General features: G+C 37.6%; 1 protein-coding gene across 1 annotated transcript in view; it reads left to right on the top strand.

Annotated features, from left to right (window-relative positions):
* LOC148034624 (uncharacterized) overlaps positions 1-13,711 on the top strand; it is a 113,181-nt gene extending 99,470 nt beyond the window's left edge. Inside the window, exons 2-4 of the mRNA XM_087680693.1 lie at positions 6,718-7,059; positions 7,252-7,396; positions 13,701-13,711. Of these exons, the coding sequence (XP_087536819.1) occupies positions 6,718-7,059; positions 7,252-7,396; positions 13,701-13,711 (498 nt within the window). The remainder of the gene's footprint in view (positions 1-6,717; positions 7,060-7,251; positions 7,397-13,700) is intronic.
* The last annotated feature ends 4,443 nt before the right edge of the window (positions 13,712-18,154 follow it).

The raw sequence follows: 18,154 nt of genomic DNA, 5'->3' as shown, positions 1-18,154 counted from the left end.
CTGGAATTTTTTCGCAACCAATATAAGATTTTTTCAATGAGACAGTTAAATTGTCAAGGCCAAGAGTATCAGGGGACTTTTGGTTCGTATCCCTATCATTAGTGTAGCAGAATATCTCTTGCATTGAGGGTCTTCATCAGTTGCCAAGGCACATATGGATCTTCCCAAAAATCCTTATGAAAAGCTTATCACTACTAAGGCCAAGTTATGTGATCACCTATGGTAGTGCTCTCATAAGCTCATTACTATAGCCTTGAGATTGTCAAAACCATTCCAAGTAGCACTAGTAGTAAAAAAGTGGGATAAATGAAGGACAAATGACCAAGGGTGGAACAAAAGCCCAATATTGAGAAGTCACTCAAGAAAATAAGTCAACAAGGGAGTAAGAAAGGAAATTTCCAAAAAGTAGGCACTATAGAGCCATTCAAGAGTCTTTGAAGGAAGTTCTCCAAAGAGGAAAGGAGGACTTGGCCATGACAATGTAGAGATTATCCGAAAAGAACATGAAGAAGAAGGAAGTTTCCAACTCATAGAGAGTTGAGGAAGAAATTATTAGGGGAGAGTCATTATTCTTTTAAAAAAATGTAGTGAGAGGGGGGAGAAAAAGAATGTTGTGTGAGAGAGCAGTTAGAGAAAAAAAACTGTCATGATAAGGGAGGGGTGCGACACGACGTGGAAGGGAGAGAGAAGCATACGATGTATGAAGCAACAGAGGCCGCATGCAATCGCACACAGGGACGATACACGATTTTTCTTTCAATTTTTCACAACCTCCATTACCCAGGTTTTCATCTTGCTTGGAAGGGCTGCTCATTGGTGCGTCTGCCGGGAGGGAGGTGATCTGGGATGCCAGACAAAGAAGCTAGGAAACGCACACACAAAGGAATGCACGTTCGTGTTTTGCTACTTTAACTGATGGAAGGATGATTATGATGGCTTGATCTGCATTGATGTTGGTCAAAGGAGTAACAGGGCAAGAAGCTAAAGGATGTGGGATGAACGCATCAATTTATGGAAAGAGCAGTGATGAAAAGGAAGAAAGCGAAAGGAGGTCTGTTAATTTGTCAAGATTCAGGGCGCAACATGATACGTAGTTGCGAAATCAACATCAGCAAATTCAAACAACTTCATCGCCTTCTGTAGCAGTAGATTGACAATAATAAATCTTTCAAATCAAGCGCCATCAGCATCGCAAAACATCAGAGTAGAAAGCAATGTGTTTGTAGCGACAGAGTTTTCGGATTCTTCTTCCCGTCTATTGAAAACTCTAAACAAAAGGAAACCCTACTTCTAAAGTTTAATTCACACAACATTAACCTCTTCTCTTACAAATAAAGTAATCATGACAATGGTCAAGTCTAAATTGCAATCAAAATCACGTCTAACACATACCAAGAGGCCATATGGGAGGAGATCTTCATCGACAAAATCATAAGCAAGGGCGTGCTATGGTATAAAATTGATTTATGGAGCCACATTTGTACGGGGGGATTATGGTGCTCAAGTCATTCTTCTTTTGTTGTGGGGGTTGTTCTTTTGTGGACCAAAGGCGGATGGGAGATCCTTCTTGTGTTCTATGTAACATGGAGTTTGAAGAATAAGTGTGGGAGTCATAGGCAGAAGAGCATCTAGAGACTAGAGAGAGAGAGAAAGAAATAGTCGTGAGAAAGAGGGTGCCATCTTTTTGAACGAATTGGAGAGAGGGAGAGATAGGAGGGTTTGGAGAGCACAATAAAAAAAAGATTGCAAAAGAATGTAATTGGAGAATAAGAGCGGAGAATTGAAATCAATACTTTGTTGTTGAAGATCATCACCATGTCCTTTTCTTGACGCTAAACTGGAGCTTCAATATACTTATCTAATCTGAAGTGATAAGATCTCTCAAGAGACGAGAAATGTTGAGCTTGCGATGCACAATGGCTGGATAGTGGCTAGACAGAAAGAGGACACGGTCTCCAAGGACGTGACGACGACCCGCGGTTTTGCACGTAAGTGTCTTAATTCGTTTATCTAAAGTAAATGATATGGCATGATAATTTCTTTAGTTTATAATTTTTAAAATATGTCTTTAAACCTGTTTTCTCATGCTACATGGTTGTTTGCATTTATCTGAACTGGTTTTTATTTATTAAAAATTAAAAACAGTCGAAAACACTAAAAAATGACTCAAAATTATCATAAATAAAATTTTATAAAATTACTGATTGAAAATTTATAAGTTCTGATACTTTTTCTATAAAGCTTATGAGTCAGGGAATTTACTGAATTTCTATCAAGATTTTTAAAGATGTTTTGTTATATTTAAAAATTAGAAAAGAGTTATATTTAGGGAAAAAGCATAGTTTTCCTTTACGTAAAATGTGTTATTTATTGATATAAACTATGGATTCTTAGTGAAATATTGGAAACAAAATCTTTGATTTGTTAGTGCATTTATGTTGTAAGGGTTAAAGTAAAGAAACAACAATTTAATAATATTTTACTAAAAAAATGTTTGTATAAAGATATGGTGTTTTGGTTTTGATAAGAGGAATTGCACATGTCATGGACATTTATGAAACATGGGAGGGTACAAATAAATTTAAAAAAAAACTTAACAACACTTTATAATAATTAATAATGTTAGGTTGCAGTTACAAAATTTAGTTTAAATTAAAACCAAAATAAAATCAAATAATTTAACGATTGGATGGCATGGGGGAAAAAGCCTCAGCATCTATATTAAATTTTTACATGTTATTCATTTTACAATCAATTTCTTAAATACATGGAGTGGAGGGCCACTAGTATAATTTAAAGAAAACTAAGGGGATATACGGGATTTAAAATGAACGTTGTATGTGAACCATAAGAGTGTGGAAAGAACTTGTTTTATCATGCTTGATACTGGTTATAGAAGAGGAAAATAAAGGACGTGATTTTCGCAGAACGAAAAAATTATTTAAAAAATTAAAAGCAACGACGAAATTTATATACGGAGTGGGAAACGTCTACCAAGGGAGATTAAAATTTAGGAGTTTATGGTACGTCAGAAAATTTGATTTGAATGTTTGTTTAAAATTAAACAAATAATAAAAAAATTTAATTTTAATCAGGTGGAGAAAAACATAAAAAGGAATTTTAAACGGAGATATACAAATAGATCTAAGAGATCTATATCCCTGAAACAACCTTTCCAAAGTCAAACATTAAAAACATTTCCTGAATAAACCGCCACTAGCATGGCAGGAGAACATTATGAGGAGCTGCCCCTGAGAGATGGGGAGAAACCATAATCATCTTAGGTTTGGCAATTTAGTACCTAGTATAATTTATTGAAGTTTAGAATCTTTGCAGTTGGACTACTACAAACAACGTTGTAGATATTAGGGAAGGTTAAGTCGAATTAAAACAATTAGTACAATAATCACTTGTTTAGTGCAACAACTCTTAGGAGTTGGCTTGTTAACTTGGGTAAAAGTGGCTTGGTCTTTGGCCAGTCATTTTTTGGTGCGTCTGCCGGGAGCCAAGTGCGCTCGAACGAGTGATAAATCTTCCGAGGGTATTTTAGATCCTAAGTGTTATTTATGAGTGAATACGCAGTCTCTTTTCTAAGGGACTATTTTCCTAATTTGCCCCAAGAGTGCCAAAGAAAAGTGCTAGACTGGGCGAGAGATACAGAGTTAGTAGAGGGAGGCACATATTTTGGGCCACAATTAACGGTGGACGTCGAACAATTATCCTCTTGGAGCTGGGGTTATAACGACTGTGCGCAAACCATAGTTCTATTAGCGACACACTTTGGGTTAATAGACGCAGTGGAGTTAAATACAATCAGTGTATCGTACCACTTTGATTGGTATCACCGCACAGCTTATCGGACGTTTAGAAGAGTAGTGTGGGATGATGTGTTGCCTTGGATACGTGTATCCAGAGGTTTAAAAATTGCTTTTGACATGAAAGACGTTAGAGAGGTTGCTGAAATTCTAGGCTTAATCCCCGAGCAAGAAGAAAAGTTACCTTTTGGGGAGATAGACCCAGAGTTGCCGACTATTTTGAACCTTCTAAGTGCGCATATAAGCGACAACCTAATTTTATAGCTTCCAATAAAACGAGCGTAATTTTGGAGTATGACAGTAAAAGCTAGTTTAGTACTCGTGGATGAATTTAGAAGAGAGACGGAAGCAGCAAAACGAAGCTAGGGATCAGCGAGTTAGAGAACGAGCAGTGCGACAAGAGGCTTGGCTATTAGAAAGGCTAGAGAGGGTCAACGCATTGCTGAATTTGGGAGTAGACGCTGTGTCTAACTCAACGGTAGAACCTCTTCAGCCTAGCTTATCAACTGATAGAACACTATCAAAGGAAAGTGAAGCAGCTTCATATCAATGGGATCAAGTTGTCTCCAGTACTAGCAGTGTCACTGGGGAAAGAGGTAGGCAAAATAGTGAAAATAGGGAGAGTGAAGCTAATGCTACGGTCGGGAGTATTAAACTACTCTTTGACTGGGATTTAGAGTCAAATTTCGGATTGCGTCAATTATTTAAGAAACCTCAGGAACCTCCGTGGTTTGATATTATCAACGATTTAGGGTTAGGGCTACTATTTAGAGAAACAATGGCTCGCAACCCAGTCAGATTAGCTGATTTCACGCAATTCGGGGGGCTATGGGACGAAGATCCCGATGCCCATTCACAAAGATTTGAGGTGACTTGCGTCGCCAATGAGATAATAGATGATGACCAAAAGCTTCATATCTTCCCTGCAACATTAAAAGATGAAGCAGCGAAATGGTATGGGAATTTAGATGCTCAACATAAAGGGCCCTATGATGCCTTATCAAGAGCTTTTCTAGAAAAATTTAGACGACAAGGTTTTCAAGATAGATTGGCTCTTCAACTGGATTATCTGTCCCAAGGAGCAACTGAAAGTGTTGAACATTATATTGAGCGCATGGAGACAATCATTCGTAAGATGAATCCTGCTCCTGACGATCCCACGCAAAAACGTAAGTTTATTGATGGACTTAATCCTGAAGTTCATCAGCATGTTAGTTTACAACGACCAGCTGCGTTGGCAGATGCTAAAACACATGCTAGATGGTGGGAAGAAGTGCAGCTTAGTCAACAACGACGGAGAGATCTATTCAAAGAATCTCGGACAGAATACCCAAGCACTTCAGGCGAGGTACCTAAGAACGTGTCTTATGTGACCGTTCCTTTAAATCCCTCGGTAACCGCAAGCTCAAACATGTCAAGTGTACCCTTAAATCCGTACACTTCAATTCCAGCCTATATGATGCAGACAGGAATGCCTTCTATGCCGCAATCTCAATCTCCTCTGGATGAAGCAAAAGTAGCAGATATTATTGCGAAATCTCTAGGAAAATTAAAGGAGGAAATTATGACTGCAGTTCAAGCGCCTTTGAAGGAAATTTATTCGATAACGACACAAGGATCTAGTGCTCAACAATCGTCGGGAAATTCGACTTCAAACCCACCTCGATCTAATATCTGGTGTGGTAAGTGTCATGGTTACAGCCATGTGGCTACAGAGTGTCCGACGCCTTCAAGGTTAATGCCCGATCATCCACCATTTTGCTCTTTTTGCCACAAGACTGGTCATTTAGATATAAATTGTTGGCATAAATTAGGTCAAGAGCAACAACAAGCTCGTTCAATGCAAACGAATTACAATTACATGGATCGTAATAATAGGACTTATGAGATTGGACCACCCAATCAACCTTTTAGGCCACGAGGATTGCCCACCCAGGGTAGACCCCCAGTGCCTCGAAACAATTACAACAGTGATGGCAATCGAGGGAGAAATTCTCCTTTTAGAAGAAATAATGGAAATTTTCATAATCCAATGGGACAAGGTGGTCAACAAAGACCTAGGGGACCAGTAATTTGTTATCGATGCCAACAAGAAGGTCACATAGCCACATATTGTCCAAATGCGCGTAAAAATCAAGACTATACTCCTCTTTGTAGGAGGTGCAGTGGTGAAGGACACTATGAAGAGAATTGTCCTAAGCGAGAGGATAATAAAATGTCTGACAAAGGGAAACAAACCTCTAACGAACCTTCAACGTCTGCTGCAAATTTAGTTGAAGTAGAAACAATAAGGAAAGATACTGGAGTTAAGTCAAAATTTATACCTCGCAAGGTGACTTTTAGAGCTGACCCGATGATTGGTGTTATTACTCGGGCACAAAAGCAACAGCAAAAGGAGCAAGGTTTAGAGGAAGAGAGTCCACAATTAAACGGAGCAGTGAAGGATAAGTCTAAGGACATAGATCCTAATATAGAACTACCTGAATCGGATTCTCCGCAGCATTCCTCTGACCATCCCTTATTACCTGTGCCCTTAGTAAATCCTAAGATTCAAGTGGGAGTAGCTCCTTTTCCCGAAAGATTGGTTCCTCCTAAGGAAGGGAGTAAAGATTTTGTAGAATCCGTAAATAAGACCTATGATCTTTGGGCTGCATTAGAAGAAATATCATTGACTATTAACCTTCGGTAATTACTAGAAATAGCGCCTGTTTGTCGGAAACAACTTTACCATAAATTAGTTCGGCGTCGAAGGAAGAGGATTGAGATAAACGCTTCTAAAGTCAGTGAAAATTCTTCCAAAGGAAAAACAACTAAGGATGTAAAAATAGTAGATTTATTTGTGGACCCAGGAGCTCCAGTTATCGATACTACTATTAATGGCCACTTGCTACATGAAGTGCAGTTGGATGGCGGTTCAGCAGTTAATTTAATGACAGAACAGGCAATGCAAGAATTAGGGTTGAAAGCTCTAGAACCTACTCATATTGTTTTACGGGTGGCTGATCAAAGGAAAGTAACTCCTTTGGGGTTACTGCGGAATGTGAAATCTGTAGTAGCCGGATTAGAATTTCATGTGAACTATTTGATCGTTCGTTCGCAAACAAATATTTCATCATATTCTGTCCTGTTGGGAAGACCTTGGTTATACCAAGCAAGATGCATTCAAGACTGGTATAAAGGTTCAATTGTGATTGGTCCTCGAAATGATAGGGTTAAAATACAAGTTATTTCAAAAGGATTTTTGAAAGATTCAGGAGATGAAGCAGTTAGTGGAATGGATGAGAAATCCAACAGTGAGTTTTATGATTCAGATAAGGAGGGGACTAATCATGAAGGGCCTTATGCCTGGTTATTTAAAACACCACACCCAGCAGGAGCAGAGAAAGTGGAGGTCAATATAGTAAATCAGCCTCACAAGGTAGAACAGACGGGTATTGGTGAATATGCTGTAGCGTTTTCATCTGACAATGATTCAGATAGCGATATTACTCAGTGGTTATCTACATCCGAAGATACAACCCTCGACTGCTTAATGCTTTCAGCAGAAGAAGCAGAATATCTTGATGATTCACTTGAAACATGTTTTCAATTATCTACGGATCAAGAAGGAAATAATCAAGAAGATGTATTTTCTGCTTACAACATGTCGGAAGTGATTTCTATGGATGAATTAGATGAGGAAGAAATGCCTGAGTTAATGATATCTGATGTGGCTGACATTTCAATAACCTCTTCAGAAGGTATGGGAGAAGATGATGTTACTGATAATCATAATAGTATGCTTGAGAGTAGGATTTTAGAAGCTCTTCCTTATGGGGAAAATGCTTTACCCTTTGGATTTGGACAAATGCCAGATAGAGCTAAAAGGATTTATTACTACCAGCTAGAAGCGAAGGAAAGAGAAAGGAGAAGTAGGCATAGGTGCAAACCCTTACAAAGACCACTATCTCGTGAGGATGAGGATGATTCAGCTTCGGCTTTTAATAGGTTTTCACAGACTTCTCGTGAACATCATGGTAATTACGCTAGGATTATTAGAGAATTGGAAGAGGCATTGGAAGTAGAGCGTGAGGCAGCGTTGACTGCTGTAAATGAAGCAATGAAGAAGATTACTGAGTTGCAAAAGGAAAAGGCAGAGTTTCAGTTTAGAGAAAGGCGATATCTAGATGAAATCTCGCTTTTAGAATTTTATTTAGAAGAAGAGAAATCTAAATTCAGTAGGGGTGAGTTACAGATGGACCAAGCGTTATCTATGGATACAAATTATTGGGAAGAACATGAAAACACTGATAGGTTTTTGGAAAAAAATAAATCTAAGAATACTTTTGAACCAGAGACTCAAGAGAAAAACCCTACAAATGTTCCCTGGTTGTGTCATTCTTTTAGGCGTTCGACCAGAATTGCGCAGAAGATTTATCGCTGTTCTAGGGGACCGATAATTGGTTATCAACGAGTCCAATCTGAACCTACTAAGGTTAAATTGCACAATATGCAAGCGGTGGTGTTGCCTCATCCAAAAGAAAGAGTAATGGATTTTACTATTTATGGGGATGGGCAAGAGCCACAACTTAGATGGTTTGAACCTGCAGCACCTAGGAATTTTGTGGAACTGAAACAAGTTATACATTATTTGGGCTATCGAATTCAGGGCGAGGAGGATGAGAATCTACATTCATTAATTCTCAAGCTTAAAGATAATCAATGGTTTTGGAGTTTAGATGATCAGGAATGTCTAGAAAAGAATAACGAAATTTTACGTCGATATCGCCATAGGTTACATGCTCAATATCCACGTAATTCAGAGCAGATACCTAGCGTAATTGACTCTGTAAGAACCTCATTTACCATGAAATCTCGTAAAAATGTAAATGTCAATAATGGCGATTTAGATAAATATGGGAAGAGATATACTGAAAAATCCTTTCCTGAGTTAGTAAATGTCTATGGAGTAGAAGTTGATGGTGCTACGCAAGATAACCTGGCTATTATTCCTTATAGGGCTTTACCCTTAGTAAATTCTGTGAATGTGGGAGAAGAAGCACTGGAATCAAGTACTAAGAATAACCTGCTTGAAAATGTATTGATGCAGATATCTGAAGATGTGCCCACAATTAAGCCACGAAGAATAGACTCTCTATTTATTGAAGAGCCTGAAGTTGAAGTAGTTAAGCTTAAAATGGCAGAAGGAAAATATTTAAATTTAGGAGACCAATTGGAATCACCACATCGTGAAAGATTCGAAGAAGTCTTACGAGTGCATGTTGACGCTTTTGCTTGGTCATATAGGGACCTTAAGGGTATCAAAGCTGAATTATGTCAGCATTTTATTGATCTAGAACCAGGCACAAAACCTGTATGTCAACGTCAACGACGAACAAACCCTGTGTATGCAGAGTTAGTGAAAGCTGAAATTACTAAGCTTTTAGATGCTGGATTTATTTATCCTGTTGCATACAGTGAATGGGTATCTCCTATTGTGGTAGTACCCAAGAAGAATAGTAAGAAGATTCGCATTTGTGTCGATTATAGAAAGTTGAATAGCAAAACACGTAAAGATCATTTTCCTTTGCCATTTACTGATCAGGTACTTGATAAGGTTGCTGGTCATGAGCTGTATTCTTTCATGGATGGATTTAGCGGTTACAACCAAGTACTAATTCATCCTGAAGATCAATCCAAAACTACATTTACTACTGAATGGGGTACATTTGCTTATAGAGTAATGCCTTTTGGTTTGTGCAATGCACCCGCAACATTTCAGAGAGTTATGATTGCAGCTTATCAAGATTTTCTACGTCAATGGATGGAAGTTTTCTTAGATGACTTTTGTGTCTATGGTACGGCAAAAGAAATGCCTGAGCTACTAACGCAAGTATTTGAACGTAGTGATGAAGTAGGTATATCCTTGAATCCTGATAAATGTGTTTTTGGAGTACCAAAAGGAACCTTATTGGGGCATATCGTTTCTAAAGAAGGTATTGCCATGGATCCAGCTAAAATTATTAAGATTTCTGCACTTCCACCTCCAACAAATCTTAAGCAATTGCGTGGATTTTTAGGACATCTAAATTATTATCGGAGATTTATTTCCGATTTTGCAAAGGTGGCATCACCTTTGACAAATCTACTACGAAAGGATACTCCTTTTATTTGGGATAATGTTTGCCAGAAAGCATTTGAATTTCTTAAACATAAGTTAATTGAAGGACCAGTACTCGCACCTCCAGATTGGACAAAAGAATTCCATATTCATGCTGATGCATCTATGTATGCTGTAGGAGCTGTTTTGTGCCAAGCAGATGATAATAAGGTGGATCATCCAATTTATTATGCGAGTCGAAATTTAAGTGATGCAGAAAGGAATTATACCACCACTGAGAAAGAATGCCTATCAATGGTATTTGTGGTGGAGAAATTTCGTCATTATTTATTAGGGAATAAGTTTACTATATATGTTGATCATGAGGCGTTAAAGTATTTGCTTAATAAAGTAGAACTTTCACGACGTGTGATTCGTTGGATGTTGTTATTCCAAGAGTTTGATTTTCAAATAGTTACTCGTCCTGGTAGAGCTCATGTGCTAGCAGATCATCTATCACGATTATTAACATCAGACAAGGAGGAAGGTGTGGAAGATGATTTGCCGGATGCATCACTTTTTACTGTGGAGACACAAGTTCCATGGTATGCTGATATTGCAAATTTTCTTAGTACTGCTCGATATCCACCTGGTGCTGATAAGCGCAGGAAACGTCAGATATTAATGCAATCACGCTCCTACGGATTATTAGGGGGTTACCTTTATAAATTTTTTCCACGCGAAGGTATCTATCGACGTTGTGTAAGGGAAGATGAAGTACCAGTGGTTCTTAAGGCATTGCATGATGAGCCGTGTGGTGGCCATTTTGCCGGTGAATTGACTGCAAGAAAAGTTCTATTAGCTGGTTATTGGTGGCCTACTCTATTTAAAGATACTTATTATTATTGTCGCAAATGCGATGTATGTCAAAGGACTGGTCGTCCTTCTAAGAGTTTTGCTACGCCTTTGACACCTATATTAGCATTAGCACCTTTTGAGAAATGGGGAATTGATTTTGTAGGCCCAATTGATCCGCCTACTAGATATCGATCGAATCGTTATATCTTAGTCTGTACTGACTATATTACAAAGTGGGTGGAAGCAAAAGCGCTTAAAACGGATAAAGCCATTGATGTGGCTAAGTTTATGTATGAGAATATTATTACGCATTTTGGTTGCCCACTGGAATTAGTAAGTGACCGAGGTTCCCATTTCTTGAATGGTCTTATCAGCGAGCTAATGGAAATCTATAAAATTAAACATGGCAAATCAACACCTTATTATCCCAGAGCTAACGGTCAGGTTGAAGTAACCAATCGCATTATCTGTGGGATTTTAACTAAAACGGTTGCTTCCCACAGGCGAGATTGGGATGAACGTTTATATGAAGCGTTATGGGCCTATAGAACTACTTATAAGGTGATAGTGCAAAATACACCCTTCAATTTAGTTTATGGTACTAATGCTATATTCCCTATTGAGCAAGAGTTGCCCACTTTACGAGTAGCTCTATCATTACGACTAGGTGAGGTTGAATCTTTGAAACAACAGATTTTACAATTGGTAAAGTTGGATGAGGAAAGATTATTAGCTCTACAAAGTCTAGAAGCAATGCAAAAACGTCGTAAAGCATGGCACGACCAGAATATTAAAGTACGGGAGTTTAAAGAAGGCGATTTAGTTTTACTTTATGACAGTCGTTATTATAAATTTCCTGGGAAGCTTAAAATTCGTTGGTTGGGACCTTTTAAGGTGATTAATGTTTATGATAATGGTTCTCTTGATGTGCAGGATATTAATGCTGAAAATGAGATATTTAGGGTTAATGACCTGCGCCTTAAACATTTTGTGACTTAGGTTAGCTAGGTATAGTTAGGTTAGTAGTTACAATAATATTTTGACTAATCCACCCTTGGATGTCTTTTCTTTCTTGGGGGGTTTTTAAATGGGATGCAGGTATGGCCTTTTTGTGGATGGATGCGCTTTACCCTCGTATTGATGCCGATAGTACTGATCCTGTTCATGCTGGACCTTACGATATTCCGCGTTTTCAAACGCATGACAGGTTTTTATATGCACCGAGAGAGGAGGCCTGTTGTGGTTCCTCTTTTGTGATTATTTTTTGTTTACAGTATCATCCACCTTTTGGTTGTAGGTCCTGTCAGCGGCATTTATTTGTGTGTGCTCAGCTCTTGTGTTGGCAGTGTCGCACATACTTTCGACGCTATGGTACCACTGCCATGCAGGAAATGATTGGTTATACCTACTAGCGTCATGATTATAATAGTGTTTTTTCTCCTGAGCGCGGCGCTGGCCAGTCTAGGGTAGGTAGAGAGCAGGCAGAATTTGCGAGATATCGTTCGACTGTCTACCGCCTTACTCCATCTTACCATGATTTGCAGACTAGCGTTCCATGTCCTTGTTGGGATTATATTTGTTGGTACATGGATGCGACCGAGGGGCATTCCTTAGATGCTTTACCAGTGGCCCCTATGCCCTACTATGATGATGCAGCTTTGGCTTCGCTCCATGATGTGATGGAGGTTCTTAGCGATGCACCTGATAGCGGATCTGTGACTTCTGATATGTCTACGCTAGAGGCTATTCTTGAGCATCCTATAGATGATAGTTTAGTTAATAGGTTTGACTTAGATAGAGTTGATGATTTCGGATTAGGATTATTGTTTTTACTAGAAGATCTCAGAGACTTTGAAGATTTTAGTCTAGATATTTTGTTTTCTTAGTCTTTTATGTTTTTCTTTTATTCTACATTTTGAAAAAAAAAAAAACAAACAAACAAACAAACAAATATATATCGTTAAAAAAAAAAACATACAATGCTTTGAGTTATTGATATCCTGTAGGTTTTCATGCACTTTAGTTTTATTTTCCACGTAGTTAGGTAGTTAGTTGCACGCACGGTCAGGATATTCCTTTCAGTGCTGGAGTTTGGGATATTTAAGTTAGTAAGATGGACAGTTCTATATGCAAGAATGGTTATCAAGTGGAGAAATATATTGCTTCTTAAACAACCAAGCAGTGGAAGCGTTACGACAGTCTAGTTGATCGCGATTGTAACATGAGTATTTGACAATTCTTTTGTACAAGGAAGAGTGTTATTATTTATTTAACCCTTTAACATTGTATTGGCTAGTGTATGTTTCATGTGCAGATTTGACTATGATTGTGCGCTACACACTGTTGTATGTTTCTGTTGATTCTTGGAGTTGCAATATCCACGAACATACAAGGTTGTTTCATACCTAAACTTTTTATTTCATATTCATTTTGAAAAAAATACAAGAATAAAAAAATTTATGGAACGAAATTAGAGATGTAAAAAGAAAGAAAAAGAAAAAAACAAAAAACCTTAGTAATTACAGAGGAATTATAAATAAATATTTTAAACAAATATGAATGATATATATATACAATTCTCTCTATATGAAGTCCACTCACAAGGGATGGGACTTAGCATTAGGGAGTGATTAAAAAGGGGGTGACATGTGTGCATAACATAGTGAATTTCATTGTATGGGTGTCCGATTAGGAATCCTATAGAGTTTTCCCCTATCTTTTGGTCGCTTTTCTAGCGATATGTGGGATAGCTGAATAACAAGGTTCTCTCCACGAAAATTTGACTAGGAGTAGCGTGGAAGAAAGATGCTAAGCTGGTGAGTATTCTTTGCTTATCATTTGCCTAGGCAGAGTGACTAGTATTATGCGTTAGATTAGATTCCTCGAGCAAAGTTGTTGAGCTGAAATGTTTGACTGTTCAATTAAGTGATGTCTTCTTAGCTTTTTAGTTGATCCTTAAAAAAAAAAAAAAAAAACAACAACAAAACAATCCTTAAAATCCAATCCAAATATTAAAAGTTCGGAAGAGTCTATATATTTATTCTTTTAAAGAAAGAAAGAAAGAATAAAAACAAACAAGAAAAAAACACCCTGAGACTGCAAGGTTTGAAAAAAAAAACAACCAAAAGAAGATAACCATCGCCTCTGAGGTCCTGGTAGGCTGTAGGGATTTCCTTGACGAGTGCCCTGTGTCCGATGCCTTGTATCTCTTTGGGGTGGGACCTTTTGGGAAAGAGAATCAATGTATATACTCTTTTGACATTTAAAAAAAAAACCATTAAAACATAAACTTAAAAGAAAAGCCTTGGACAATTAGCAGTTACGAACCATTGGCTGGTTGTTCTAGTAGAACATGGAGGGTTAGCAGCTAAACCCTAGGAGTCCTATTTAGTGTTGTAGTATTAGTTTGCCTTGTTTGGGTTCTTTGCTAAGTAACGACCTTATCAGTGATGCTATTTCAGAAGCAATATTTTTAGTAGGATAGTAGTGTGGCAATTTATTGCCTAGAGGGATTATTGTTGTTTAGCGGCTCTAGACAGCTTCCTAGTTGGTATATTCTATGCAATGGATGAAGCTCTGTTATGCATTTAAGTGGGGAGAGTGAGTAAGGGAGAATGTTAGTTTGCATAAGTTTTTATACAATTTACTTGGAATGTTTGTATGGTTTGTGTTTTAATAGGACACCAACAAGTATTTTTTTTCTTTTTTTTCTTTCCTATCTTTTTAGTGTCTACTAGTTGTCCATGTGCGGTTATGCAGGTGATGTAGTTGTGCTCGCGAGGACGCTTCGCAATTAAGTGGAGGAGAGTATATTTTTCTTTCAAAGTTGCGTAGCAGTGCTCGTGGTAGCAGTGTTCGTGATGCTGAATGTTCGTGATGTAGCTGTGCTCGCGAGGACGCTTCGCATTTCAGTAGGGGAGAATGACAACACCTAAAAACATGCCATTTATTGCAACAATTTTTTGGCAAAACTGTATACAATTGACACCTTATTACTAAATTTTTACATTAATTTAATGCAGATGCGGTGTTCGTTGTTGCTGTCTTTGGAGGCCGTGTCCTTGCAGTCTAGCTAGGAGATGAATCTATGAGAAAGTTCCTGTATGAGAGGAAGGTGGAGTTTTAGATAAAAATCTGATAGGTTTACTTAGTGAATCTTAGCTATGACTGTTTAAAATTTTCCCGTAGGGATTATTATCACTTAGAGGAGATAAGACCTTATTATAAATTAGGGGTTTTCGGGGGAATTTTAGACTTGGCAAGGTCTTGACAGGTTGATAGGATATCTTAGTATTAATCTAAGGGATGGGGGATTTCACTAGTTAATATGCTACCTCCTACCTCCTAAGGATTAAATTCTTTATGAAGAATGCACAGCATCATGATTGTGATTATTGTCTACAGTAATACTGTAGTGATGATCAAGGGGTGATCGTTAGATCATTGGTGATTATTATGGAGATTCCTTTGGGGAGGTGTTGAATATCAGGTAATTGGAAAGCTGGAATTTTTTCGCAACCAATATAAGATTTTTTCAATGAGACAGTTAAATTGTCAAGGCCAAGAGTATCAGGGGACTTTTGGTTCGTATCCCTATCATTAGTGTAGCATAATATCTCTTGCATTGAGGGTCTTCATCAGTTGCCAAGGCACATATGGATCTTCCCAAAAATCCTTATGAAAAGCTTATCACTACTAAGGCCAAGTTATGTGATCACCTATGGTAGTGCTCTCATAAGCTCATTACTACAGCCTTGGGATTGTCAAAACCATTCCAAGTAGCACTAGTAGTAAAAAAGTGGGATAAATGAAGGTCAAATGACCAAGGGTGGAAAAAAAGCCCAATATTGAGAAGTCACTCAAGAAAATAAGTCAACAAGGGAGTAAGAAAGGAAATTTCCAAAAAGTAGGCACTATAGAGCCATTCAAGAGTCTTTGAAGGAAGTTCTCCAAAGAGGAAAGGAGGACTTGGCCATGACAATGTAGAGATTATCCGAAAAGAACATGAAGAAGAAGGAAGTTTCCAACTCATAGAGAGTTGAGGAAGAAATTATTAGGGGAGAGTCATTATTCTTTTAAAAAAATGTAGTGAGAGGGGGGAGAAAAAGAATGTTGTGTGAGAGAGCAGTTAGAGAAAAAAAACTGTCATGATAAGGGAGGGGTGCGACACGACGTGGAAGGGAGAGAGAAGCATACGATGTATGAAGCAACAGAGGCCGCATGCAATCGCACACAGGGACGATACACGATTTTTCTTTCAATTTTTCACAACCTCCATTACCCAGGTTTTCATCTTGCTTGGAAGGGCTGCTCATTGGTGCGTCTGCCGGGAGGGAGGTGATCTGGGATGCCAGACAAAGAAGCTAGGAAACGCACACACAAAGGAATGCACGTTCGTGTTTTGCTACTTTAACTGATGGAAGGATGATTATGATGGCTTGATCTGCATTGATGTTGGTCAAAGGAGTAACAGGGCAAGAAGCTAAAGGATGTGGGATGAACGCATCAATTTATGGAAAGAGCAGTGATGAAAAGGAAGAAAGCGAAAGGAGGTCTGTTAATCTGTCAAGATTCAGGGCACAACATGATACGTAGTTGCGAAATCAACATCAGCAAATTCAAACAACTTCATCGCCTTCTGTAGCAGTAGATTGACAATAATAAATCTTTCAAATCAAGCGCCATCAGCATCGCAAAACATCAGAGCAGAAAGCAATGTGTTTGTAGCGACAGAGTTTTCGGATTCTTCTTCCCGTCTATTGAAAACTCTAAACAAAAGGAAACCCTACTTCTAAAGTTTAATTCACACAACATTAACCTCTTCTCTTACAAATAAAGTAATCATGACAATGGTCAAGTCTAAATTGCAATCAAAATCACGTCTAACACATACCAAGAGGCCATATGGGAGGAGATCTTCATCGACAAAATCATAAGCAAGGGCGTGCTATGGTATAAAATTGATTTATGGAGCCACATTTGTACGGGGGGATTATGGTGCTCAAGTCATTCTTCTTTTGTTGTGGGGGTTGTTCTTTTGTGGACCAAAGGCGGATGGGAGATCCTTCTTGTGTTCTATGTAACATGGAGTTTGAAGAATAAGTGTGGGAGTCATAGGCAGAAGAGCATCTAGAGACTAGAGAGAGAGAGAAAGAAATAGTCGTGAGAAAGAGGGTGCCATCTTTTTGAACGAATTGGAGAGAGGGAGAGATAGGAGGGTTTGGAGAGCACAATAAAAAAAAGATTGCAAAAGAATGTAATTGGAGAATAAGAGCGGAGAATTGAAATCAATACTTTGTTGTTGAAGATCATCACCATGTCCTTTTCTTGACGCTAAACTGGAGCTTCAATATACTTATCTAATCTGAAGTGATAAGATCTCTCAAGAGACGAGAAATGTTGAGCTTGCGATGCACAATGGCTGGATAGTGGCTAGACAGAAAGAGGACACGGTCTCCAAGGACGTGACGACGACCCGCGGTTTTGCACGTAAGTGTCTTAATTCGTTTATCTAAAGTAAATGATATGGCATGATAATTTCTTTAGTTTATAATTTTTAAAATATGTCTTTAAACCTGTTTTCTCATGCTACATGGTTGTTTGCATTTATCTGAACTGGTTTTTATTTATTAAAAATTAAAAACAGTCGAAAACACTAAAAAATGACTCAAAATTATCATAAATAAAATTTTATAAAATTACTGATTGAAAATTTATAAGTTCTGATACTTTTTCTATAAAGCTTATGAGTCAGGGAATTTACTGAATTTCTATCAAGATTTTTAAAGATGTTTTGTTATATTTAAAAATTAGAAAAGAGTTATATTTAGGGAAAAAGCATAGTTTTCCTTTACGTAAAATGTGTTATTTATTGATATAAACTATGGATTCTTAGTGAAATATTGGAAACAAAATCTTTGATTTGTTAGTGCATTTATGTTGTAAGGGTTAAAGTAAAGAAACAACAATTTAATAATATTTTACTAAAAAAATGTTTGTATAAAGATATGGTGTTTTGGTTTTGATAAGAGGAATTGCACATGTCGTGGACATTTATGAAACATGGGAGGGTACAAATAAATTTAAAAAAAAACTTAACAACACTTTATAATGATTAATAATGTTAGGTTGCAGTTACAAAATTTAGTTTAAATTAAAACCAAAATAAAATCAAATAATTTAACGATTGGATGGCATGGGGGAAAAAGCCTCAGCATCTATATTAAATTTTTACATGTTATTCATTTTACAATCAATTTCTTAAATACATGGAGTGGAGGGCCACTAGTATAATTTAAAGAAAACTAAGGGGATATACGGGATTTAAAATGAACGTTGTATGTGAACCATAAGAGTGTGGAAAGAACTTGTTTTATCATGCTTGATACTGGTTATAGAAGAG

The sequence above is a fragment of the Lygodium microphyllum genome, chromosome 6 (assembly GCF_053477565.2).
Source record: "Lygodium microphyllum isolate KBCC chromosome 6, Lygodium_microphyllum_v1.1.10, whole genome shotgun sequence".
Classification (NCBI taxonomy): domain Eukaryota; kingdom Viridiplantae; phylum Streptophyta; class Polypodiopsida; order Schizaeales; family Lygodiaceae; genus Lygodium; species Lygodium microphyllum.
Note: the sequence above shows the minus strand (reverse complement) of the source record. Positions and strands in the feature narration are given on the sequence as shown.